Source organism: Muscardinus avellanarius (genome assembly GCF_963383645.1).
Source record: "Muscardinus avellanarius genome assembly, chromosome: 11".
Lineage (NCBI taxonomy): Eukaryota > Metazoa > Chordata > Mammalia > Rodentia > Gliridae > Muscardinus > Muscardinus avellanarius.
Window position 1 is genome coordinate 5,661,203 of NC_137797.1, and position 25,575 is coordinate 5,686,777.

The window sequence follows — 25,575 nt, forward strand, 5'->3', positions numbered from 1 at the left end:
GGGGAAGGGGCTTGGAGGAGAGGCGACCAGCAAATCGGTTGCCATAGAGACCAGGCTACAACCTCTTGCTCCCCAGAGACTGGTTTCCATGGGAGACAGAAGCCTGGTCCCACCTCAGCCTAGACTGGTGCTCAGGACCCCCAGACTCAGTGCTGCTGGGGCTGGGGTGGGTGAGCAGGCGCAGCCGGGCTCCCGCACAAGCCAGACACACAGCCGTAGCCAGGGGCAGCCTGGGAGACACTGGGAGCGGCGGGAGCGGGGCTGGTGGAGGATGCAGGCTGGGGAAGAGACACTCGGCTCAGGGCCTCCCAGTTCCAGGGGCCGGCGGTGGGGGAGGGAGAGGGAGAGGCTACACAGGCCCACAGATCCCGCTGGCCACTGTCTGCCAGGCACAGGAGGCCTGTGTGGGAAAGCTGACATTCCAGAAGAGAGAAAGGCTGCTTCCGCGCTCGCCGTGAGCTGAGCGACGGTTGCAGGCGTAAATAAGACGGGGTAGGGGTGGGAGACCCAACGGTGCTGGTGTGGGCAGGGGCATCCCTGGTAATGGACAGCTGAGCCAGGAGCGGAAGGTGCGAGCCATGAAGTCATGTAGTGGGAGAGCATCTCGGGGAGAGGGCTGGAAGGAAGCGAGGTCCCTGGGGCGCTCCGTGGGGAGGAAGCCAGAAAGGAGGACAGGAGCGTCCAGAGGGTGGCCAAGAGCGCTGCAGGCGGGAAGAGGATGTGATCTGGGGTGCTTTAGGACATCACCCCCCAAATGGTGCAGAGAAGCCAGCAGGAAGATCCAGCCAGAGTCGTGCCTCCCAGGAGGGCAGAGGAGCCCAGAGGTGGCGGTGTGTGGTCAGACCCCAGCAGGGTCCTGGGGCAGGGGGCCTAGAGGAGGTGGGTGTGGTCACCAGGAAGCCACAGCAGCGTGGGGGCCCGGAGAGGAGCCCGCAGCGCTTGCGCTTGCTGGGGCACAGGAGACCTCGCGCCTGCGTCAGCAGCAACCGAGAGCTCGGGCAGAACGAATTGCCCGTCACCAGAGAATCGGCTGGGAGGAGGGTCACCCCGCAGCCGCTCAGAGTCGCCTCAGACGTCCCGGGAGCAGACACAGGTGCCTGGGCCTCTTCCACCTGCCCCGGCCTCTCCTCAGGAGCCACGCCCTCCAGCTGCACACCTGCCCCACAGCTGCTCGTCCACAGCTGCCCGGCTCCCCAGGATGCCCCCAACCAAACTGATTATATCCCCTAAGACTCAAAGGAGGCCTGACCCCGGGAAGTGACAGCTCCCCAGAAAGCCCAGGAGACACAGGAATGGCTCACTCTGCAGCCCCACAGGGTCTGCGCCACCACCTGCAGGAGAGAGGAGGCGCTGGGGGTGCGACCCCAGGCAGGGCTGGTGACACCCCCCAGGCACGCTGGCCCTGGGGCTGGCCTCCCCTGCTCGCTCTCCCTCTGCCAATTTAACAGGAGGCTCCCCTTCCTCCCCCCGTATTTATTTTGTAATAATAAAGGCATTAAAAAGAGCTAACTGCTCTTAAAATAAATCACAGTGAAGCTCTGAGAATTTTCTCGGCACAGCTATTAAAGAAAACACAGCGGCGCAAGGATTGCGTCTTCTCCAAGACCTCTACAAGCTAGGAGCTGCACCCCTTCTTCACACAGCACCCGGGAGGTGCGCAGGTCGGTGCCCAGGGACTGAGCCCAGGGCCTGCCCTCGCTGGGCAGTGTATGTGGGGAGACGCCGCCACCCAGGACCCCGGGTGACGGCACCAGCCCTGGCTGTCACTTGAGAGGCAAGCAGGGACATCTGCCGGGCTTCCAGGGTCCCCCCTAGCAGTTGCCAGAGGCTCCTCCCCACTCCCTGGGGAACAGGGGTCAGGGGTCAAGTGCTTCCAAGAAGAAATATTCCCCAGAGCAGTGACTCCACCCAGGCTTCCAGCTCTGAGGGTTTTGAGTTTTGGTGTTTTGTTATTTTGGCCCTAGGGGTTGAAACCCGGCAAGTTCTACCTCTAAGCTACAATCTCAGCTCGATTTTACATTTTAATTTTGAAACAAGGTCTCACTAAGTTGCTGAGGGCCTCACCAAGCCACTGAGTCTGGCCTCAGACCTGCGATCCTCCTATCTCAGCCTCCCAAGTTTTGGTGTTCTAGGGATGTGCCTGCTTAGACCGGAGGGTTTTAATACCGCCATCAGCTGCCGGTCCCTTTGTCGCCCCTCGCTGAGGTAGGGGATCTCATTTTCATGGGGACTGGGAGAGCGAACAGCCCCCTTTGAGAATATCCCTGAAAACTGACAGTAATAATCACCACGTGCAAGCCACACAGCGCACACACTAAGTACCAATCCCCTGCCGATCCCATTTCAAGATGAGGTGGAGAGCCGGCCTCCGTCTCGGCTGGGCCAGAGCCCCCGCTGCCGGACTCAGGGGAGGCCGCAAACCAGACGCTCACAGGAGGAAAGCCTGTGCACACAAGTTCATCCACAGAATCCCCTCCAGGGGGATTCTGCTGTGTCCAGGCAGACCCTCTCCCTCCTGCCCCAGCGGGCGCCCACACCCTGCACACCAGGCCTGACCACACGAGTGCCAGTGTGTTGGGGACCCCAGACAACCCCTGCCCAGGATACTTACCAAACCGGCCCATCATCATCCTGAGAGTGAGCGAGAGAGAGAGAGAGAGAGAGAGAGAGAGAGAGAGAGAGAGAGATGGTCAGATGGTCACTCAGACACAGGTTGGTTGGTTTTTGTTGTGGTGGTGGTGTGTGTGTGTGTGTGTGTGTGTGTGTGTATGTATGTGCGTGTGTGTGTGTGTGTGTGTGCACGTGCGCATGTGTGTACATGTGTTACTGGGGATTGAACACAGGGACATTCTGCCTCTGAGCAATTGTCTTGCCTGTGGCAATGTGCCTGGGCCGCTCCTGGTCATGAGCTGGGGTCTCATGAGCTGGGGTCCGTCTCCCCAGACCACCTGGGACTCACTCTGACCCACAGAAGTGGCCTGTGGGCGTGGGAGCCTGGAGGTGAGGCTTCATGGGGGGGTCACATGGCCTACTCACCCCTAGGGGGCCTGGGTTGCTGCTCACAAAGCCACCCAGCTAGAACCATCCAGCTGAGCCCAGCCCAAATGGCACCCTGCAGAATTACCGGCAAACAAAAATTACCTGGCTTTTGGCTCTCAGGTGGTTTCTTTCTTTCTTTCTTTCTTTCTTTTTTGCGATACTGGAGATGAAAACCAGGGGCATTCTACCTCCAAGCTACACCCTCTGCCCTATTTTTTATTCTTTATTTTAAAACAGGTTCTCACTGAATTGCAAAGGGCCTCACTAAGTAGCTGAGGCTGTCCGTGAACAGCGATCCTCCGGTCTCAGCCTCCCGAGTGCTGGGATGACAAGTGTGTGTCCCCACGCCTGCTCTCACCATAGACCTTCAAGGCCCCTCCCCAGCCCCGGCTGCTCTCAAGCCGCCTCCTCCTGCTGCCAACTCCCAGGCCGTGGCCTCCACACCAGCGCAGGCCAGGTCTCCCCCAGCTCGGCCTCCCAGGCCGTGCCCCCAGGGCCACACACGCTGCAGCCGCGGCCCAGCAGCTCCTTAGGCTCCCCAGATACAGGCTGTTCCCATGTCAGCCCCAGACTTTGCAGGACCCCGCAAGAATTCACAGCCGCAGTTATTCACTCTGTGAACACGCCGGTGGGTTCGCCGAGACGGCCCGTTTTTAAACGCTCTGTTTCATCTGAAGCAGGTTAGTCAGAGGCTCAAACACGGTGCATTTTAAAGAGCTACAGTGGGCTTTCACAGGGCTCCTGCGAGCCGCACACCAAACATGCGGTCTGCTTTGCTATTTTCAGTAAGTTCGAGGACCTTAAGGCTTTTAAGAAACTGCCTCCTGGCTTTCTCTACGAGACGAGAGCAGGCTCAGCAAGGAGGTGTCAAAGGTGAATTCTAACTTAGACGTGTGGTTCTGCCCTTGTGGGAGCAAAAGTGGATGGATAAGTAAAGGGACTGGGCTTTAGGACGCCTCAACTCCAGGCTCTGCCCCCAACAGTCTTGTGTGTGTGTGTGTGTGTGTGTGTGTGTGCACGCGCGCGTGCTGGGGATTGAACCCAAGGGCAAACTATCTCTGAGCTTCTTAATTTTTTTTTTTTTTTAGGTACTGGGGATAGAACCCAGGGGGGTTCTACCTCTGAGCTACACCCCCAGCCCTATATTTCATTCTTTTATTTGAAACCAGGTCTCACTGAGTTGCAAAGGGCCTCACTAAGTAGCTGAGGCTGTCCGCGAACTGCGATCCTCCAGTCTCAGCCTCCTGAACGCTGGGATTACAAGCGTGCGCCACCACGCCTGGCTTAATTTTTTATTTTGCAACACAATCTTGCTAGGTTGTGGAGACTGGCCTTGAACCTGTGTTCCTCCAGTCTCAGCCTCCCAAGCAGCTGGATAACACACCGCGCGACCACGTAGGCGGCCACTCAGTCGTCTGACAGCTTGCCTCCTAAAGCGAGCCAGGAGAAGCCCAGAGGTGTGGGAAGATGGCGTGTCCCAGTGTTAGCTACTGAAGAAAGGATGTGTCGGAAGAAAAGCTGGGGAAACAGGGCACAGAGGGCAGCCCTGGCTGGAGGCCACACAGGGGCAGCGGACGCGCAGAGGGCACTTACTCGGTGGTCGTGGTCAGCTCCTCCAAGACATGGCTGGAGTGCAGCAGGCCCTCCCGCTTCTGAAAACCCCAAAATAGACAAATAAATACAAAGAGCCAAGCAGGTGGAGAGACAGGGGAGGCAGACCGCCCCGGGGCAGGAGACCATCTTAGAAAGGGGCGGCAGGGAGCTGGGGGTGCTGATACACGCCTGTGATCCCAGTACTTGGGAGGCTGGGACAGGAGGATCGCAGGTTCGAGCCCAGACTCAGCATCTTAGTGAGGCTCTCGGCAACTTAGCAAGACCCTGTTTCCAAATAAAAAATAAATAAAATAGGGCTGGGTGTGGGCACTGTGGGGTCTGGCTGACAGGCCAGAAAATAAAGAACTCCAGCAGTGGGAAAAAGTCCCTAACCGTCCCCCTTCCGGCCTGTCCAGACCACCAGTGGGGAAAAGCCATGACTGTGTAGCTCTCCCTCCCTGCTAATGACACATAAAAAAACCCTAATCTGTAAGGCAGGGGCCCCTGACTCTCACAGACTCTCCTGGCCAGGAGCCTCCTCCCAGATGTATCCCAAAATAAATCTGTTCTGCTGTCGAGCTGTGCATTCCCTGCCCCGGTGTTTACCAATATGTGGTATTTACCAACAATGTGGGTATAGTGCGGAGGTAGAATAACCCCGGGTTGAATCCCCAGCACCATAAAAAATAGATAAAGAAGGAAGGGAGGGAGGGAGGGAGGGTGGGAGGCAGGAGGCTGAGGGCCTCCTGTGACCCCTGCAGGGGCCCCTGTGGGAGGCCCCCAGCGGAGGTTACAACCTGTCCCCAGCCCACCCTGCAGCTTGGGTCTCCACACCACCCTGAGAGCTCAGAGAATGACCCTGGCTCAGATTCCCCAAAGGGACCTGCTATGTCTGACAGCCAGAATAGGAGACCAGGGCAGTCTGAGGGGACAGGAGTAAGTAATGGCGTCAAAACACCCAGTGGAACGAGGCCCAGGGCGCCGGACAGGGTCCCCCTGAACACAGGTCCTCTCAGAAGCTCAGAACACGGCATTACTTGAAAAAGGTCTGTGCACCGCAATCTAAGATTACGGCAGGCCCTGAGTCCCCATGACCAGAGTCCTCATGCAAAGAGGGGGACAGAGCGCCCTCCCCAAGCCTGGAACTCCCACCACTGCGGCCTTCAGGGAGCAGGACGGCGAGGGGCAGCGAGCCCTGGACTTCAGACGTCCATCTCTGGAGCTGAGGGAAGAATCTGCCTCTGTGTTAAGCCCCATCTGTCCAGCTGCGCTTCCTAACACGGCAAGCGGCGCTCCTCAGGGTGGGGCACAGGGACCACTACCCCCCTGAGCCCCGCTTGAACCCCCCAAGGGACGGGGAGCTCACTTCCTCACGAGGCAACCCGCGGGGACACCACCCGAGATTCGGGCTCCTCCGCCCACTAGATGTGGTACCTAGGAGGTGCTTTGTTTTGGTGGTACTGGGGATGGGATCCAGGGGCATTCTACCTCCACGCTACACCTCTAGCCCTATTTTTTATTCTTTATTTTGAAACAGGGTCTCACTGAGTTGCAAAGGGCCTCACTAAGTAGCTGAGGCTGTCCATGGACCGCAATGCTCCTGTCTCAGCCTCCCAGATGCTGAGATCACAAGCGTGTGCCGCCACGCCTGGCTTTAGTAGGTGCTTTAACACACACTTGCTGGCAGATTCCCGCACACACACCCTGGGCGGCTGCACCTGCTACTCCCACGTAAGGGAAGCTCACAGGAGGCAGGTCCACCTCCGGGAGCAGGACCTGGGTCCTGGCTTGATTTCTCCAAGTGACTCAAGAGGAATCCATCTCAAAGAGGAGATGTGCGGGGCAGTGACTGGAAGAGGATCAGATGCGGAGGCCTTTAATTTGGGCATCTTCTCCACACCGCCGGCCCCAGCCTCCTCCGCTAAGTAATAAGCACATTCAAGGGAACTGAATTCCGACCAGTTGGCTTTGGAGGGAAATGAATGTTCTTTTCAGAAATCTGGGAAATGAAACCTCAACACCCTCTCGCTCTGTCTCTTCAAAATCAACGCCATTGTTCCTGCTCCAATCATTATCTCAGAGCCAGGGCGAGACAGCAATGTTGTCAAGAGAGAAAAATAAAGGTAGTCTCCCGGGAGGAAGAGAAGGGGCGGGAAAAGACAGGGAGGGGGTCACGCCAGCTGGCGGCCGGCGCGGCGTACTCACCCGGACCACCACCACCTGCACGGCCACGTGCTCAGGCAGGCGGATCGGGGCCCTGAAGTGCGTGGCCAGCGCGACAAGGAGGTGCAGGATGGCCACCAGGTTCTTGCCGTGGATAGCTGTGGGCGGGAGGAAGAAGGGAGACGCCGGGGTCAGGAGCACCAGGACCCGGCCCCGCGTCCAGAGGGCCGAGGCCGCCCAGCAAAGACAGAACGTCCCCCAGGAAAAGCCAGAGACAGACGCGCGTCCTGTGCACTCATTTCTAGCTTCTAATTTGGTCTTTCCCGTCAGCCCAAGGTGACTTGCACAGCCCCTTTTAAAAGCATCGCGTTTTTAGAAGCAGTGGATTGGGGTTGACAGGGAGGAGGGCAGGTCACGGCCACAGTCCCATCACAGTGATGCATGTCGTTATCTTTGGTACGCAGCAAACAGAACATCCCGCCTCGCCCTCTGCGCAGTCAGCCATCCTGGTGGGGGGCGGCCATCAAGGGCAGACCACGCTCAGCGGCGGGGACGCTGGACGCCACTGCCTGCCCCGTCAAGTCAGCCCAGGCCTGCGCCCCCCTTCCTCCCTCCCCCCAACCTGCACACATAGTCCAAGCCTTGTTAGAATGACCACTTCAGTCCTGGGCTCACTCCATTCCCCACCCACAGCCCAGCAGGCCAGCTCCCCCGCCATGCCATCGGCAGGGCCAGGTCCCTCCCCACAGCCAGGGCTCAGCCCACCAAGCCCCGAGGGCCCGGGCAGCCACAGGACAGCCCTGCATGGAGGTGGTGTGGGCGCACGGACGACATGGAGAACCGTCCGGCCTCTCCCGGTCATCTTGTCCCCTTCGTGGGTGCCTGGGCTAGGGATACTATGACGTCACATTTCTTAAAGCCCACCCACTCTGTGACTCTCCAGAGGCAGTCGTGGCTGCCTGGGACCTGCCCTGGACCTGGGTTTCAAGGGCTCACTCAGTGTTAATGCCGGGGCGTTTGGAGTTGAGTCACTGCTCCGGCGTCTGCAGACTCCCTGATGCGCCCATCGGAAACCTCTCCTCTCTGCCCCGCAGCTGGTGTGTGTTCACTAAAGTGACCTCCTCCTGGCCCGTCTCCCTCAGAGAGAGAGAGGTTGGAGAGTAGGTTTTTAATATACACAACCAGACAAGCAGAGGGAGGGGTGACAGCTCCAGAGACAAAAGGGACGGCCCCTCCTCTTACTCACAGTCCACGGTCCAGCGCAGGGCCCAGCCGTGCGGCCGCAGCAGGTCCTGCACGGCCTCCAGAACCGTCTGCAGCTTCTGCTTCTGCCCTATCTCTGACTGCGTCACCTCCGCCACGTTCAGCTTGCAGTCGGCCAGCTTTTCTGCAAGGGGAAGGAAGAGACGGCCGAGCATCAGAGGCAGCGGGAAGGGCGCGGAGCTGCCCGCCACCACCGGAGCAAGGTCCCGGGGTGGAGCGGATCCCACGACACCGTGGAGGAGTTGGGAGAGGCTGACCCAAGGCCACCAGACGTCCAGGTCATTCTTATTCCTGAAAAAAATACCTCTGGAAAGAAAATGGGGAAGGGGGGGGGGCAAAATGATGGCATCTGAACATTCTATTAGGAGAAAATAGGGGGAAAATCCTGCAGCCGGGTGTGGCAGTGCACGCTTGTAATCCCAGTACTTGGGGGATGACAGGTTCTCGGCCAGCCTCAGCTACGCAGTGAGGCCCTCTGCAACTTAGTGAGACCGTGTCTCAAAATAAAGAATAAAAATAGGGATGTAGGTATAGCTCAGGGGTAGAATGCCCCTGGTCCCATCCCCAGTACCACAAAAAATAACAAACCTCACCCAAGATACAGCTAAGGGAGTGAGGAGGTTAACTGGCAGAGTCGGGGAAGGGACTCCCAGAAGCGGAGGACTTTAGTAAGGATAGCAAAAAGGATCTTAAAAGCTGCCCTTCAGCCTTGGGAGGGGCGGAGACCGCACATTAAAAGCCCGCCTCTGTAACTCAGGGAGACCCTCGGCAACTTAATGAAACCCTGTTTCAAAATAAACAACAAAATTAGGGCTGGGGTGTAACTTGAAGGTGGGAACCCCTGGGTTTAGTTCCCAATAACATACAGAACATGCGCTCGTGTGCACACACACGCACATGTACGCACGCACGCACACACGTACACACACGCACACACACGCGCACACACACGCACATGTACGCGTGCACGCACACACACACATGTACGTGTGCACGCACACATGCACGCACACACGCGCACACACACACAGCTGCCTCTGCCTTCCTACACACCAAGGCTGTTCTTGCTTCTCTAACATTTTGACACCACAAGAAGAAGTTTGGCTAGATATTCACAGAACCTGTGGACTGTGTAATTTCCAAGAACAACAGAAAGCAATCTGCAGGAGCCTGGACCAGAGCGGCGGCACCCGTTCAAGATTCAGTTACAAAAACGAGGCCCGTCCTCGCAGCCCGGGCTCCTCCGATGTCCCCCGGGAGCCAGAGCAGCCGGGGATGTGGGTGACCACAGCACCTGCTGAGCAGCGCGGCAGGAGGGCCCGGCTTCCCTCCTCGTCTTCAAAGCCAAGATATGCTCAGCTAAGGACAAGAGCCGCAGCCCAGGGCGCTGACAAACAATGGCGATCTTCTCCAGACCCCTGTCCCTGTTACCGCATGTGGGGCCATGTCAGGCACAGTCCCGGGTGCCACACAAGCATGGGGGAGAAATCCCACATGCAGAGATGGACAGGGCTGGCGCGAGCCCACCTGGGGTTGTGAACAGACCTACTGATCACGTCAAGTTGGAAAGAGGGAGGGAAGAGATGGCTCCCGGCACAGGAGAGAGAGCCCCAGCTGCTTGACACACAGCTTCTGCAGGAACACCCCGAAAACACAGCCAGCCGGCCCACGGGCTCAATGACCATGGACGGACGGATGGACGGCAGGGCCCCGGAGCCCGGCCCCAGGAACAACGGGCGCCGCAGCCCGAAGCCAGCTGTGCGCGGCCGGTCTCTCCTGAGCCTCGCCTTAGATCCTCTACCGTCTCTCCCAGGTCTTCGCGCCGCCGGCCTTCTCCGTGTCTGTGTCAGTGCTCAACGCAGCAGACGATGTTGACTGGTTGATTAGAAGTCTCGCGTCAATGACAGCAGAGTCAGAATAACGTAGAGAAAACTGTCATTAGAGAAAGAGGGTGGCTTGGGGGTGGGAGAGGGGAGCAGCTCTCCTGCCTGCCCTCCTCCCAGCATCGGGCTCGGACTGAGAGTTTTAACCAAACCTTGTAAAAATGACTAATCACAGAAGCAGCAAGGCAGCCGTGGTGTGAGCCAGGGAAAAGCGCGAAGGTGGGCACAGACGAATCAGGAAGGAGGGTACGCAAGGACGCTGCCAGGTCTTGGCTCGTCGGTTTCTTTGGTCCCTGGGGATTTGTCTGGTGCGCAGATCTCCACTCGGACGGGAGTCCGTGCGCCCACAAGCCCGAGCGAGGTGACCTCGACGCTGGCGACTAACAAGGCTTCCAACATCCTAAGAGAACACGGCCATGTTGGCTCAGGACGCGCCCACATGGCTTCATTTGCCTTGACCACCTCTTTAAAATCCTTTGCGCCAAATACGGTCACTTTCTGTAGGACGAGTATTAGGATTTCAACATAAGAAATTTCCCAGGAAGCAACTTAGTACAAGACAGAGACCAAAGACCCTGTCCTGCCCTGGGGTGGCCTTGGGGGGGCTCCCTACGAGGCAGGGAGTAGGGTCTCAGCTGCTCAAGCTGTGGCCGTCACTCTCCCCACTGTGGGGGCCCCTCCAGGGACAGGACCCTATCTTCCAGCATAAAGAAAAGGTGGGGAGGGTCTCAAGTGTGGCAAGTGACCCTCGGTGGTGGCCAAATGTGGGGCCATGCACACATGAGAGGAAGGGGCATGGCGTGCCTGTGAACCCGCTGGCGCAGGAGCCGGGAACTCACGCAGCACCCACAGAGGCACCTGCTCCCTCCGTAGACAGCCGACCTGCAGGGCGGCAAAGCCAGGCCCACAGACACCCAGACTGCGCTGCGCTCCTGGAACCCCAGTGCTGGCAAGGCGAGTCAGGATCGCAGGTCTGGGACCCGCCTCAGCAAGTTAGTGAGACTATATTTCAAAATTAAAGAAAAATAAAGTAGGGCTGGGGTATGGCTCAGAGGTAGAATGCTTCTAGGTTCAACCTCTGGTATGAGAAAGAGAGAGAGAGAGAGAGTCAGAGAGTCATCTAGTCATCTGGGGTCCTTTGGGGATGTACCCCTGGTCATCTCCACATGGCCAAGTCCAAAGCCTCCTTCACTGTCTCCTCCTCCTCCTCCTCAATCTTCCTCTTCCTCCTCCTCTTCTTCCCCCTCCTTCATCTTCTTCCTCCTCCTCCTCCTCCTCCTCCTCTTCCTCCTCCTCCCCCTCTTCTTCCTCCTCCTCCCCCTCTTCCTCTTCATCCCCTCCTCTTCCTCTTCCTCCTCCTCCTCCTCTTCCCCCTCTTCCTCCTCCTCCTCCTCTTCCTCCTCCTCCTCCCCCTCTTCTTCCTCCTCTTCCTCCTCCTCCCCCTCTTCTTCCTCTTCCTCTTCCTCCTCTTCCTCTTACTCCCCCTCCCCCTCTTCCTCCTCCTCCTCCTCTTCCTCTTCCTCTTCCTCCTCCTCCCCTCTTCCTCCTCCTCCTCCCCCTCTTCTTCCTCCTCTTCCTCCTCCTCTTTCTCCTCCTCTTCTTCCTCTTCCTCTTCCTCCTCTTCCTCTTCCTCCTCTTCCTCCTCCTCTTCTTCCTCCTCTTCCTCCTCCTCCCCCTCTTTCTACTCCTCCTCCTCCCCACCCTGGCTGACAGCCCGGGACTCTGTCCTTGGACCTTTTCTCTGCCACAGACACAGAGAAGCCAGCTTTTTTCTCTGGCCCTGGCACTCATCCCGAATCCCGTGTGGCTGTGGCTGTTGCCACGGGGTAGCCAGCGAGTGCGTCCGGTGCCCGCCTTCTGGTCTTTCTGGAACCCTGGCCCCGGGCTCCCGGCCGGTGTGGTCACCAGTGCGTCTCAACAGGCTGAGGACCGCGCTCACACAAGCAGATGAGACTCTGACGCTCTGAGAATGCCCGAATGTCCTTGTCCATTGTTATTTTTTCCAGGCAAAGTGGTCCATCGTCCACTTGACATACAAGAGATTTTAAAATTGCCTTCTCGAGGACTCATTAGACATAATTCCAACAGGACAGAGCAGAGCCACTCCACGGTAAAGAGCCGCCTGGGCCACGGTGAGCCTCGGGCTCCTCTCAGCGAGCGAGAGGCACGGGGCTCGCCACCGCGGCGCCTTGGAGCAGGGGCCGTGCCGCCGGGGTCAACGACGAGGACGGGCGGGGGCAAGGACCCCCACCCTGGGAGACAGGCCCGGGAGGCGCTGGCGGTGCCTACAGCCAGCCATGGCAGACGCAGATGACAGTTCAGGGCTATCCTGTGATCCTGAGATCAGCGGCAAATTCCCCAGCCGCCCCGCGATGCCCAGGGGCACAGCTCCTCGAGAGGCCAGACACGGAGCATGCAAAACAATCAGAAATGGGAAAGGCGCAGAGGCAGCACACAGCCTTCCTCCTGCAGGTATCAAAAAGCACCTACTTCAGGCAGCGAGCGGAGCACTAGTCACTCGAGGGACCTGTCAACAACAACAACAACGATAATAATAAAGAATGGCCACCGTAGCCAGATCTCCAAGGCTGAGCGCCAACGAGGAGCCAAGTCCCCACCATGGTCCTCTGAGAAGGAGCGAAGCTGGTGCCTAGGCGTCCGTGCCGCCCCTCGGAGCCCGGGACGGCGCCAGCAGACTCCTCTGTGGGAAGCGAGTGTCCACCGTGCTGAGGTCCAGCGTGAGGACCTGAAAGGCAGCTAGCTCCTGCCGCCGCTGAGGACGACCGTGCCGCCCACTGGGCCAGGGAAGACACGTCGGCCGGTGCCGTCGGACAGCAGGACTCTGACCGCCGGCATGTTTATGAAGTTGTGACCATTACAAAGCAAGCGTGATTGACATGTCAGGTCGCTCTCCGACCACAGAGGTCTAGATTCCGGCCTTAGCCAAACACCGGTGACACCACCCCGCGGTGCTGAACGGCTGCCGCCTGGCTGAGCCCACCCGACGCCGCGGCCCGGAGTCCAGGCACCGCGCCCGGCATCACGCTGAGCAACTTGGTCACCAGCCCTGCAGGACTCCTGCGCCTTTCCATTCGCCAGCAGCTCAGGCCTCAGACCTGGCCCCAGCCTCCATTCCTCTGGCGGCTTTAACCCCCACAATACCTGTGTGTCCCTGCCTGAACTTCTCCCCCGGTCAAAGCGGCCCCGTCCGAGCATCTGAGCATCGTGACCGGTGCCCAGCTCCAACTCCCGACCCTCCTCCCACCCATCCTGTACCCGGGAGCCCACGCGGCCTCTTAAACCCCAGCTCAGATCACCCCGTGGCCTGCGCAGACCCTCCAGCGGCCTCCCGGCCCTTGGGAGCAAAGCCCTTGGCTCCGGGCTGAGGTGCCATGGCCCCGTCTATCTTCGCAGCCCCATCTCAGGACTCTCCCGCCCCGGCCGCTGCCCATGCCTGGCCTGCCTCTCAGCAGCAGGCTCTCCTCCCTTCAGAGGAGGCTGGACCGTCTCTTCAGAGCTGGGCCGTCCTTCCCAGGCTCTGTGCACAGCGTCGGCTCCCGGGGCAGGGCTGGCGAGGGGCTGCCCCGACTGTCCCGCCCCACACTCGCCCCCCATCTCCCCCCAGATCCCATATGGTTTCCTTCCTGGTGCCGGCCACTCTATTGCAGTCGTGTTTCAGGCTGAAGCGCCCACAGTGCGCCCACCCTGCCTCCCTCCGCTGTGTGCGCGCTGGGGCGGGCCTCCTGCCTCTCCTCTCCCGCGCTGGCACCTGAGCCGCGCAGGACCCAGGCAGAGAAAGGAATGAATGGCGGCCGACGCTAACGTGAAGCCGCCCCGCCAGGCGCAGTTCTTGAGAACAACCCACGTGTGGCCGGGGTTCGCTCTGGCCTTAGGGACGGAGTGAGTTAGGGACCCAGCCCCCACTCTGGCAGGCTTCCTTCCAAGACGCAATGGTCCGGGGAGCCCCTGGCCCCAGCGTACAACTTGCCCAGAGCAGAGGACGCGGCCCGGGCGTCCAGGAGCTCCAGCTGCTGCCCCAGGTCCCCCTCCCCTAGCCCCGGGCGCCCCCTCCAGGTAGCAGCTCCTGGAAGCTCCCCTCAATCAGACAGCAGCCCCCACCTCCCCTCCGGACCCTGCAGCAGCCCCCTCCCCAGGTCCTGGCTCCACCCCCAGCCCCCGCTGAGCTCTGCCCGCGGCCCCGCCTCGTCCTCTTTTGCCCCTTGGCCACGAGGCGGGCAGTTTTGCCCCATCACCTGCTCCCTCCACGACCGATGCTACGACAGCCCAAAGCTACACGGCTGACTGCAGACTAGGGCCGCCGAAACCTTAAGGCAAAACCCTTTGTCTACATAAGCTGATTACCTGAGGCGCTTTGTCACAGTGACGAAACCCAAACACACTTACTCCACGAAGAAAGCAAGGTGTGCATCACGTGTGCTAACGCGCGTGCAAAAAGAAAGGGAATTAGGGCAGTGCGTGCACGCTCATTTTTGCAGGAACTATAAGAAGGATAAATCAGGAGCCACTAAAAATGGCTGCCGGGTGCGTGGGAGGAAGGGATTGCAGGAAGACTTTCTGGGCATCTTGTGTTTATAGTTTTAACTTTTCAGTCATGAAAATGCTTCACGTTTTGAAAATTAATAGCATTAGATGAAATTAAATTCAAAATACTAAACGTAAAAGTATTTCCACAAACTGAACATAGGCCAAACCAAAGCCGTCTAACTGGGCACCAGGCGTGTACCGTGAAGCTGGCGAGGGCCGCGCCTGCAACCCCCGTGCGTGACAGGCTGACACAGGAGGAGCGCAGGTTTGGGACCTAGCCAGAGACTGCTTCAAAGTAAAATAAAGTAAAATAAAACAACAGGGCCGAGTGTGGCTGAGGCGGCGACCCCTGCAGGGTGAAGGAGCCGGGCCTCGAGGAGGGAGCGGCCGGGGCGGCACTCACCCAGGAGCTTCTGCAGCACCTGGCCGTCGTACAGGTCCTCGTCCAGCTGCTTCACGATGATCCTGTCCTCCACCAGCGCGCTGTTGATCCAGTCCAGGAGGACCTAGGAGAGGCGGGGTCAGGACCTCTCTGCCCGCGCGGGACAGGCGGGGACAAGCCGCGCACACGGCCCAGCAGCTCTCCGCGGGCCGCGAGGACAGCGCTCCAGTGAGCCGGCCTGTCCCCACTGGGCAGGGAGGAGCCCAGCCAGAGGGGCTGCCGGCCACGGGTGGAGGGCTCAAGGAGGGAGTGCTGGTTACACCACCCCTGAGCCGGGAAAGGGCCGTTACGCCCCCAGCTCCCTGGTGTGACGAGCTAGGAAGGCCTGCTTCCCACAGGACTTTTGAAAACAGCTTTATATCCGGTGTGGTGGCCCACGTCTCCAATCCTAACACTTGGGAGGCTGAGACAGGAGGATTGCAGGTTTGAGGCCAGCCTCCGCAATTTAGTGTGTCCCTCAGTAACTGAGCTAGACCCTGTTTCTAAATCCAAATTAAAATAGGGCTGAAGCTGTAGCTCAGAGAGAGAACATCCCTGGGTTCGATCCCTAGTACCCTCCCCCCCCCAAAAAAAAACACCTTTACTGGGAGCGAGTCCTCAGAGCACACGTGGGTTTCGCAGATTCACAGTCACGCAGCGTCGCCTTTCTGATCAGGGCTTTCTGATCTCCCCACGCCGGCCCCGCCCAGCCACCGCCTTTTCTGTCCCTGCGCACTCACTGCCCCGGGGCCTTTCCTATAAATGGCGTCGGGGGACCTTGAGTGTCGGCCTCTGTCCCTCAGCACCACGTTTGCAAGGTCCTTCCTCTCTGCAGCACCGAGTCTTTGTCACGGCTGTATACTACTCCCTCCCACGGAAGGCCATGTCTTATTTATCCACTGCCCCCGCTGGGCCGTGGCCCACCACTTTGGCACTGTGAGTGACGCCGCCGTGTGGGTGCGTCGGGCTTAGAAAGCAGCCTTCCTCTCTTGAGCCTCTGTCTGACGAATTCCCTGTTCAGTTCGCCGGGTGGCATCCTGGGAAGAAGGCCGCTTCCACTGAAACAGAATCTACGGAGGAGCAGGCTTCCCGAGAACGGCGCGCCGGCAGGCCAGTCCCGCACCGACGTTTCTCCTCCGCAAAATAAAGCGGACGTCTACCCGGCGCGCGTAGTCCATCATTTTTCCGTGCAGCCAAAATGAATAAAACTCTGTAGTTGGTCCCCGTAAGCCCTTAGAAGGCGCGTACGGCCTCCGCCGGGGACGACGGGCGGCAGCGGCCCGGCAGAGCTCTCTGTCGGGGTCACGCGCCGCGGCAGCCCGTAAACTTGGCCGCAAAGCAAATCTCTATGAAGTGTATTCAATTTCCCCACTGACTCAGAAATATTAAATCAGACACACAGTTCCACAGAAAATAGAGATAAAAAGAGTCAAAGGCAGGCTCGAGGAGGGGCGAGCCCGCAGCGCTCGGGGACTGTCAAATCCATCTGCGAAAGCGCGCTGCTCCAGCCCTTGGGCCCGCCCTGGGGGCGCAGGGAGAGCACTGGTCTGGGAGTCCTGGGCTGCACCTGCCCTCTGACCCCGGCTCAGCGGCCCCCTCCCCTCACACGCCCGCAGCGCTGGCTTCTGTCCTGGCTGACCACCCTGCGGTGTCCTCTGTGGGGTCCTCCTCGAGCCCCCACCTGCCATGACCTCCAACGCCACCGGCCCCGACCCAGAAACCTCTGAAGACACAGCCCACCGGCATGGTCCTTCCGCCTGGGCTCATCGGGCCCCAAATTGGTGTCTATGCCCCCTCACCACCTTTCTGGTCTCAGCCCCCGGAGCACCGGCCTCCTCCTGGTTTTCTCCAGTCTCCCATGCTCTGCCTGCCTCAGGGCCTTGGCACATGCTGTTCCCGCCACCCAGAACACACCCCGCCCCCACTGCCCTCACCGCCCTCCTGTCCTTAGGTCTTGGCTCCTGTGTCTCTGTCCACACCCCACCACGGCGCCCAGCTGTCCCCTCCGGGCCCCACTCACGCCCCCTAGACCTCAGACCATCCCCTAGACCTCTGGAACACGAGGGCAGGGACTCTGGCCGTCCTGCTGCGGCCTGTCCCTGGAACCCGGCGCCCACTGCCACCGCCGCAGCTCTGGGAGCACCGCCAGGCTGATTGCCTGAGCACCTACTGTGTGCCGGTCCCAGATCAGACAGACAAACCTCGGCCCCGAGCACATCCCGATCAGACCTTAAAACACTAGCTACAGCCGGGCATGGGGTGCACACCTGCAATCCCAGTACTTGGGAGGCTGAGACAGGAGGATTGCAGATTTGAGGCCAGCCTCAGTGACTTAGAGAGGCCCTCCACAACTTAGTGAGGCTCTGTTTCAAAATAAAAAATAAAATAAGGCTGGGGGTGTAGCTCAGAGGTAGAATGCCCCTGGGTGAAATCCCTAGCACCGAAAATAAAAAATGTACACGCAAATGCATATAGATAGGAGGCGGCTTGGGGTGGGCAGAGGGGGCGCTGCTGGGACCCCGGGGCGGGGTGTCGGGAGGAGATGGTCTCAGCTGAGACAGGCGAGCCACGGGGATGGCTGAGGATTCACGCCCGCTGCTGGGCGTGGGGCCTGCTGGCACCAGGTGAGGCGGGGCGGGAGTTGGACGGAGGGGCGGCGGGAGGGAGGGAGGCCCCGAGCGGGAGGGCTGCGGGCTTCCCTGCCGCAGAGGCGACCTGCGATCCCTGCGCAGGGTGGGTCAGTCCTGGTGCAGCCCGGCTGCCGCGCTGGGGCGCAGGGGGAGGGAAGGACCTGTGCGGCTGAGGCGCTGGACACCCCCCTCCACAGCCTGGCCCCGGGGCGCCCCTTGCCCCCTCCCGGGCTCCCCGCACGGCCAGCGGGGCCCAGCAGGCCTGCGCGCGCCTCCTCTCCCTCCAGACAGCAGCAGCCGGGCGCCTCCGGGTCTTCCCCTCACCCCAGACACGGCTCCGGATGTGCTGCCCGCCCCCGGCTTTGCTCGAGCTCAGCAGGTATCACGACCACTCAGCCCTGTCCCCAGGATCCTCTGTGCGCCGGGCTGAGGGGCCAGGCCCACGGTGTCCCCCAAACTCGGGCTGGGAGCAAGGCAGAGAAAGATGACTGCAGCCAGGAGTGGCGATACACCTGGAATCCCAGTACCGGGGAGGCTGAGACAGGAGGATCACAGGTGCAAGGCCAGCCTCAGCAATTTACTGAGACCCTCAGTAACCTGGCAAAACCCTACTTCAAAATAAAACAAAATAAAATAAAATAAAATAGGAACGGGGGTATGGCTTGGAGGTGGCGTGCCCATGGTTCCATCCTCAATACCCCCCCAAAAAGAACAGAGGGAGATGAGTCAGGAGAGACCACGTGACCTGAGGGGTCGCGGGGGGGGGACGAGCTGGGAACCATGGAGGAAAGGGCGCAGGGGCAACGGCAGGGCGGAGGCCCCCCGGGACAGGCGGGCAGCAGTGAGGGGAAAGGGCGTGAGACCAGCGAGGGCGGAGGTCAGGAGAGGGCCCCCCCAGCCGGGCATTTCTCATGCCAGGGACGCGGACACGAGCTGCGGTGTCCCAGGGCCTCCCCGGGCTCCCCAGGCCGGGACCCGCTCCGACTGCGGCCGCAGGACCGCGGCGCGTCCCCGCCGCCCCGCACGGGGCCGCCCCAGGCACTGGGTGGCGCTGTTTGGATCCCATTATTTTTGGCAAAGCGATTTAAGGGAAAGAGAGAAAAAGTAGTGAAGAGACAGGAGGCTCGGCAAGCCAGCCTTGAGTCTTCAAAGCTCCCCTCATCCCCCCAGGCCCTGCCGAGCACCGCGCACGGCCGGCCCCGACCCCAGCCGAGCCGGACACAGCCTGCCTCCGCCCCCCAGCACCCAGGCGGGCCCGGACACACGAGACGATCACCGCCAAGACACTCCAAACGTCCTTTTCATCCGAGGGGATGGAACCCAGGAGCATTCTGCCTCTGATCTACACCTCCAACCCTATGTTTGATTCTTTATTATTATTATTATTATTATTTGCGGAACCCAGGGGCATTGTACCTCCAAACCACACCCCCAGACCTATTATTTTTAGTCTTTTTTATTTTTGAAACAGGGTCTCACTGAGTTGCAAAGGGCCTCACTAAGTAGCTGAGGCTGTCCTCAAACCGCGATCCTCCTGTCTCAGCCTCCCGAATGCTGGGATTACAAGTGTGCGCCACCACGCCCAGCACCCAAATGTCTTTTATAATACAATTTGTAGACACACTTTCAAAACGCCCTCTAAAAATCCTGCTGGGGTCCACGCCACCTACACCCCGGAGCTGCGAGGACCTGCGATTAGGTCGCTAAGGCGCCAGTAGCCTCTAGAGAGTCTCCCGCAGGCCCAGCCCCATCTGAGAGCCCTGGGGACCTGGACCCAGCGCCCCCAGACTGAAAAGCCAAAGGGCCACGAAGGTAGAAGGCCGGGCCCGGGAGGGGCTCCCCGGCGGCTGGAGCTGGAGCAGACTTCCAGGGCCTTCCAGAAGGGAGCTCGGCCGCCACCCCTGGACCAGCGGGGACCCTGAGCGCTGCAGCACCTGGCGTGGTGCTGATGACCGTGCTGGAATCTGGAGAAGGCGCTGGAAGGGTAACTCAGTGGTAGATCACGCGTTCAAGACTCGGGAGGCCTCGGTCCATCCCCAGCCCCCAAACAAATAATAACCTAATAACCGCTGAACTGGCCAAAAGGCCACACTAAATTTCTGAGCTTGGAACCTGCGACCCTTCTTTCTCAGCCTCCCAAGTACGGGTCTTACAGGCCTGAGCCAACACACCCAGGTGATCGCATCTTTAGCGGTATGTGTCTTAAATTTTGAGTTATCTATTTCTTCTTTGCCTGTCTGTCCTGTCCAGCAAATCACCATCGGTCTGTCGGTAGTGTTACCTCTGGGGTACCGACACAAGGTCTCTGCTCAGAGCCTGCGTTCTGAGCACTGTAACCAAGGTGGGGAGGAGTCTCTGCTTCCGGACTCAGTCCTCCTCAGAGCACTCCCAGCCCCTGATCCCAGCCACTTGTCCCTTGTGACACTGAATTTCCAGGGACTGAGAGAGAGACTGGGTCACTGCAAGAGCTCAAAGGCAGAGCTGCTAAGGAGCACTCTGGCGTACAGACACTTGGTCTCAGAGGCCTTTTGCCCAGAACATATCCCTATCAGAAAACACAGAAGAGAGGCTATTTCTGCGAGAAAGAAAAAAAAACCTAAAACTTGTACAACAAAAATCCTATCTGGGTCTCTGACCCATTTCAAGCTCAAACAGAAACACAACAATCAGAAAGAAATCCAGATCTGACTCTTCCCCGGCCGCGGTGGTCAGTGCTGGGAGCACAGCTCACTCCCCGTGCTCCTGGGAGGAGCGGCCTCCTCCTGGAGACCTCAGATCACCCGTCCCTGCTTCCCGAGGCCATCTGTCTTACTCTTCCGCTTCACAAAAGACTTGTTAAAGAGAGCACCGGTCATTACTTCTTGGGGACGTGCTCATTTGCAAACCCGAGTCCTCCGGCAAATGTCTAGGACGAGTATTAATTATGTCCCTGCGCCTCACTCGATCACGTACGTTTTAGGAGCTAGCTTTTAGCCAGAGTGAAAAAAAATGACTTTTCCTTTAGTTCTTTCTAAATTATAATCAGGATCTGCAGTCCGTCTTCCCAGAGTCATGACAGTTATGTTTTAATCACTTCCAAACACGGCCCTGGCCGCTCCCCGAGCTGAGGATGCGGCTGTGAGCGGGCAGGAGGCAGGCGGGCCAGGCCCAGGGCGGGACGCCTCCACGTGGCCCCGACAGCCCCGGCGTCCGCCCCGGGATCATTTTCACACAGCTGATCTTCCTCCCGGGTGCGAAGGGAGGAGAAAACAACTTATTGACCCAGAGGAGTCTTGTCCAGTCATCTGGGCAGGAGAGGTGAAGTCTGCTCTTGGGGGGAAACGCACGCCGCAGAGAGGCCGGGCTGCGTCTGCCCCGCACACGGAGGTGTCCCGAGGTTTCTCCGGCTCCAGCATACATTGTTCCAACGACAGTTCTCTGATCGCCGGCTGCCCTCCAGTTTCCCTGTGATGCCAGCTAGATGGACTTAGACGCCACAGGTTAAGGGCTCAGCCCCACGGAACTGGCCCCATTACAGAGGCCAGCCGCCACGGCCCCGGCACACCTGCCTCCGCCCCACATCGGGGAGTTTGCGAGAAGGGCCCACACACTTCCAGAAAGAGCTCTACTTCCAGTCATTGGCTAATTATAAGGAAGTAAGATTCGAGAACAGTCAAGTAGAAGGAGACGTAGGGCAGGTGCCCGAGCACAGGGCTCCCCGCCGTCCCCTTCCAGCCCCAGTGTCCTCACCAGCAGCGAAAACCCCACCCTCGCCCTCTAGTTCCTCCTGAAGTTGCATTAGGTGGTCTCAACCAACTAAATCTTGATTAAATATCTTTACTGCACCGGGCGTGGTGGCGCACGTTTGTCATCCCAGCACTCGGGAGGCTGAGACAGGAGGATTGTGGTTCGCGGACAGCCTCGGCTACTTAGTGAGGCTCTCAGCAACTCAGTGAGACCCTGTTTCAAATTAAAGAATGAAAATTAGGGCTGGGGGTGTAGTTCAGAGGTCGAATGCCCCTGGGTTCCATCCCCAGATCCACAAAAGTAAATAAATAAATAAATAAATAAATAAATACTTCCATGGTGCCTTGTAGTCATCCGTCACACTGATGTGCGGTGTGACAGGCACGTACACACGTGCTTGGAGCCCCTCCCTCGGTCCCACCGCCTCCCTCCCCTCCCTTGCAGATGTCCTTGAGATTGGCAGTGCTGATTTCATATGCAGAGTCTGCTTTATTTAGGCTGTTGATTTCTTTGCTTTCCTCCTCCTCCTCCTCCTCCTCCTCCTCCTCCTCTTCCTCCTCCTCCTCCTCCTCTCCTCCTCCTCCTCCTCTCCTCCTCCTCCTCTTCTCCTCCTCCTCTCCTCCTCCTCCTCTCCTCCTCCTCCTCCTCTTCCTCCTCCTTTCCTCCTCCTCCTCCTCCTCTTCCTCCTCCTCCTCCTCCTCTTCTCCTCCTCCTCTTCTCCTCCTCCTCCTCCTCCTCTCCTCCTCCTCCTCTTCCTCCTCTTCCTCCTTTTCCTCCTCTTCTCCTCCTCCTCTCCTCCTCCTCCTCCTCCTCCTCCTCCTCCTCCTTCCCCCAAGCCCCCCTCCATCACTCCACCGAGTCTCTCCTGTCAAGCTGAGGCTCCTCAGACCGCCCAGTTTCTGTCCAGCTTCCACACACACGAGGAAACCTACAGCTATTCACCCTCTGAGCCGGGCTCATCTCCTTCAGAATAAGAAATATTCTCAAGTTCTGTCCATTTTCTTTTTCTTTTTCTTTTTTTTTTTTTGCGGTACTGGGGATGGAACCCAGGGGCACTCTACTTCCGAGCAACACCCCCAACCCTATTTTTTATTTTGAAACAGGGTCTCACTGAGTTGCAGAGGGCAGAGAGCCTCACTAAGTAGCTGAGGCTGACTGCAAACTGCAATCCTCCTGTCTCAGCCTCCCAAATGCTGGGATTACAAACATGCACCACCACGCACTGCCGTTCCATCCATTTTCTTGCAAATGACATAATTTTGTTCTTCCTGGGCCACGGGAAACGGGGCTCACAGTTTCAAACCCCTGGGACCAGCCTCTGTCCTGAAGCTAAGAAGGGCCCATCCTTGGCCTCCCCGCTGGCCGTAACCAGGTGTGGTCAAAGGCTTAGCTGGAGGAGCGTCCGTCACTCCTCCAACCCCAAGCAATTCAGGTGTTCTGTGCCAGGGGTTGAGGATAGAGACCACGTTCTGGCTTTTGTCTTTTTTTTTTTTATGGAGGTACTGGGGGTGGAACCCAGGGGCTTTCTACTGCTGGGCTATATCCTCGCCCTGTTTTATACTTTATTTGGACACAGGGTCTCACTAAATTGCTGAGAGCCTCACTAAGTAGCTGAGGCTGGCTTCGAACCTGTGCCATCCTCCTGTCTCAGCCTCCCAAGCGCTGGGATTACAAGCGTGCGCCACCACGCCCGGCTTTTTTTTTTTTTTTTTAACTACAAACATGAGGGTCTTTTTCTGGCCAGAAAGCACAAGAATCATTATTCCATCTTTTGAAAATCATTAAAAATACAAAACACCTCATCTAGAAACCATTATCTGCCTGGGCAAAACTTGCTGATTGCCCACAGAAACTCAGAGAAAAGGAGCACAGAATCAAACATCAGCAAGGAGGAGGCCCCAATAAATCCTGGCTTCTGAGCCCACACAATGTGGGCACCGTTTCTAGACCGGCGCCCCTCGCTGCCTGCTCCCTCCCTCACCCACCCTGCTCGGGGTAGCTGGTGATCCACCCCGCTCCCCCTGGGGCTGCTCCAGTGTCTACTCGCTCATGAGCGAGGATCTAAACCCAGAAAGCGGAACCCACAGCCACCTTCAGCCCTGGGCACCACATCCCACGAGGCATCCCTGAGGATCCCAGGGACTGGTTCCCAGATCCCTGTGGGTACCAAGACCCAAGGATGTTCAAGCCCCTCATCTAAAGAGGCATAGGATTAGCTGGGTGCAGCAGCACATACCTATAATCCCAGTCCTTGGGAGACTGAGACAGGAGGATCACAGGTTCTAGGCCAGCCTCAGCAACTTAGCAAGACCCTCGGTAACCTAGCATGACTCCGTTTCAAAACAAAAATAAATTAAGCCGGGCGTGGTGGCGCACGCTTGTCATCCCAGCATTTGGGAGACTGAGACAGGAGGATCGCGGTTCCTCACTAAGTAGCCAGCCTCAGCTACTTAGTGAGGCCCTCTGCAACTCAGTGAGACCCTGTTTCAAAATAAAGAATAAAAAATAGGGCTGGGGTGTAGATGGGAGGTCGACTGCCCCCAAATGCAGGGATGACGAGTGTGTGCCACCACGCGCGGCCCCCAGGGAGACACTTCACTGCGGAGGCCGGGCCGGGCTCCTTTCTCCTCCTCTGCCATCTCCTCTGCCATCTGCTCTTGTTTCTTATCTTTCCTGTCTGCCCTCTGACCCACAGCCTCAGGACTGTCTAAGATGTGCGCGCCCTCTGCCCTGTGTCCTGTCAAAAGAATCCTCAGTCTGGCTGAGCCCAGGCCTTGAGAATGAGGTCGGCCATGTAAGTTATTTTCATGACAGGGTCCGAGGCAGGGACGATGCCTGTAACTTCAGTACCTGGGAGGCAGAGACAGAAGAATCACAGGTTTGAGGCCAGCCTTGGCAACTTAGCAAGACCCTGCCTCAAAATGAAAACAGAAAGGACTGCGGGTGTAGCTCAATGACAGGACCCCGAGGACCTTTAAAAGCGATTTGTAGCATCTGTTATGTAGAATGTGGTATTAAGGGGTGGGGGCTCTGAAGTTTATTCAGTGTGTATTCTAAGAGGCCAAAGACCCAGAGGAATTAGTAAATAGGCAATGATTCCAGGCAGCAGAAAACCCGGAAAGGAAACTGAGGCAGGATGAGGTGGAGGATGCCGGGATGAGGCCCCGAAACTGTCTCAGAGGAAGGCGAGTGGTGGGGAAACGGGCTCTGGGCGCGGGGTCTCGGCAGGTGCAAGGGCTGGCATGGCAAAGATCCAGTGCTGCCAGGCATGGTGGTGCACACCTGGAATCGCACGACTTGGGGAGCTGAGACAGGAAGATTGTAGGTTCCAAAACAGCCTCAACCACTTAGCGAAGCTCTCAGCAACTTAGCAAGACCCTGTCTACAATAAAAAATAAAATAGGGAGAGGATGCAGCTCAGAGGTAGAATGCCCCTGGGTTCAAATCCCAGTGCCTATCTTACACACACACACACACACACACACACACACACACACACACACACCTCACCTCACCCAGGAGGTCTGGCTATGCAATCAGCTCTCAGGGGGTGATCCATAGACCACCCCTAGAACACCCTGCCCTAAAGGTGCCTCCGCTTCCAGGCAGTGGCAGTGCAGTCCAGGATGTGGACTTGGGTTCTGCTGCATCAGGTGACCATTGAGTAGAAAACTCAGATATATGCCCTGTGATGATTGATTTTCCATGCAACTGGACCATCAGGCGCCCGGCTAGCTGCTTAGACTTTATTTCCAGACGTGTCTGTGAGGGTGTTTCCAGAATAGGGTTTACACTTGCCCTGCTGGGAGGCACAGCAGGCAGCCTTCCCAAGGCAGGTGGACACCATCATGCCCCTGAGGGCCAGAACAGAACGGAAAGGCAGAGAGTGGCTGGGGCGGCCCCTCTGCCTGGGGTGCGCGAGCCGGTACACGACCTGTGCGCTCCCCCGTGCTCCCTCAGACTCGGAGTGGAACCACAGCTGCCTCCGTCTGGCTCATGGTCCCTGCTACCGCTGCTTGGCTCTCCCAGTCTCCAGCTTGCAAAGGGCAGGTTCCTGAGATCCAACCGTGTGAGCCAGTACCTTATAACACTTTCTTTCTATCTACCTATAAATATATACGTAAATATGTGTGTATATTATTATACAATATATTATAATTGCATTGCTATACAACATACTCTTATATATTATCGTAATTGTTATGTTAATACGTTGTATCGTTTTTCTGGAAGATCCTGATGATTCCCAGGCATCCCTGGTTTAAATATCCCCTGTGAATAACATTTTGGTGGAAAAAAAGAGTTTCTTTCC

General features: G+C 58.2%; 1 protein-coding gene across 2 annotated transcripts in view; it reads right to left on the minus strand.

Moving 5' to 3' along the window:
• The window catches only part of PARVB (parvin beta), a gene marked incomplete at both ends in the record, with an annotated part of 92,746 nt that overhangs the window by 15,726 nt on the left and 51,445 nt on the right, over positions 1 to 25,575 (minus strand). For both annotated transcript variants that reach the window (XM_080705566.1, XM_080705567.1), the window contains 5 exons: positions 2,612 to 2,631; positions 4,633 to 4,691; positions 6,838 to 6,953; positions 8,042 to 8,182; positions 14,890 to 14,992. In XM_080705566.1, coding sequence (XP_080561692.1) covers positions 2,612 to 2,631; positions 4,633 to 4,691; positions 6,838 to 6,953; positions 8,042 to 8,182; positions 14,890 to 14,992 — 439 coding nt within the window. The remainder of the gene's footprint in view (positions 1 to 2,611; positions 2,632 to 4,632; positions 4,692 to 6,837; positions 6,954 to 8,041; positions 8,183 to 14,889; positions 14,993 to 25,575) is intronic.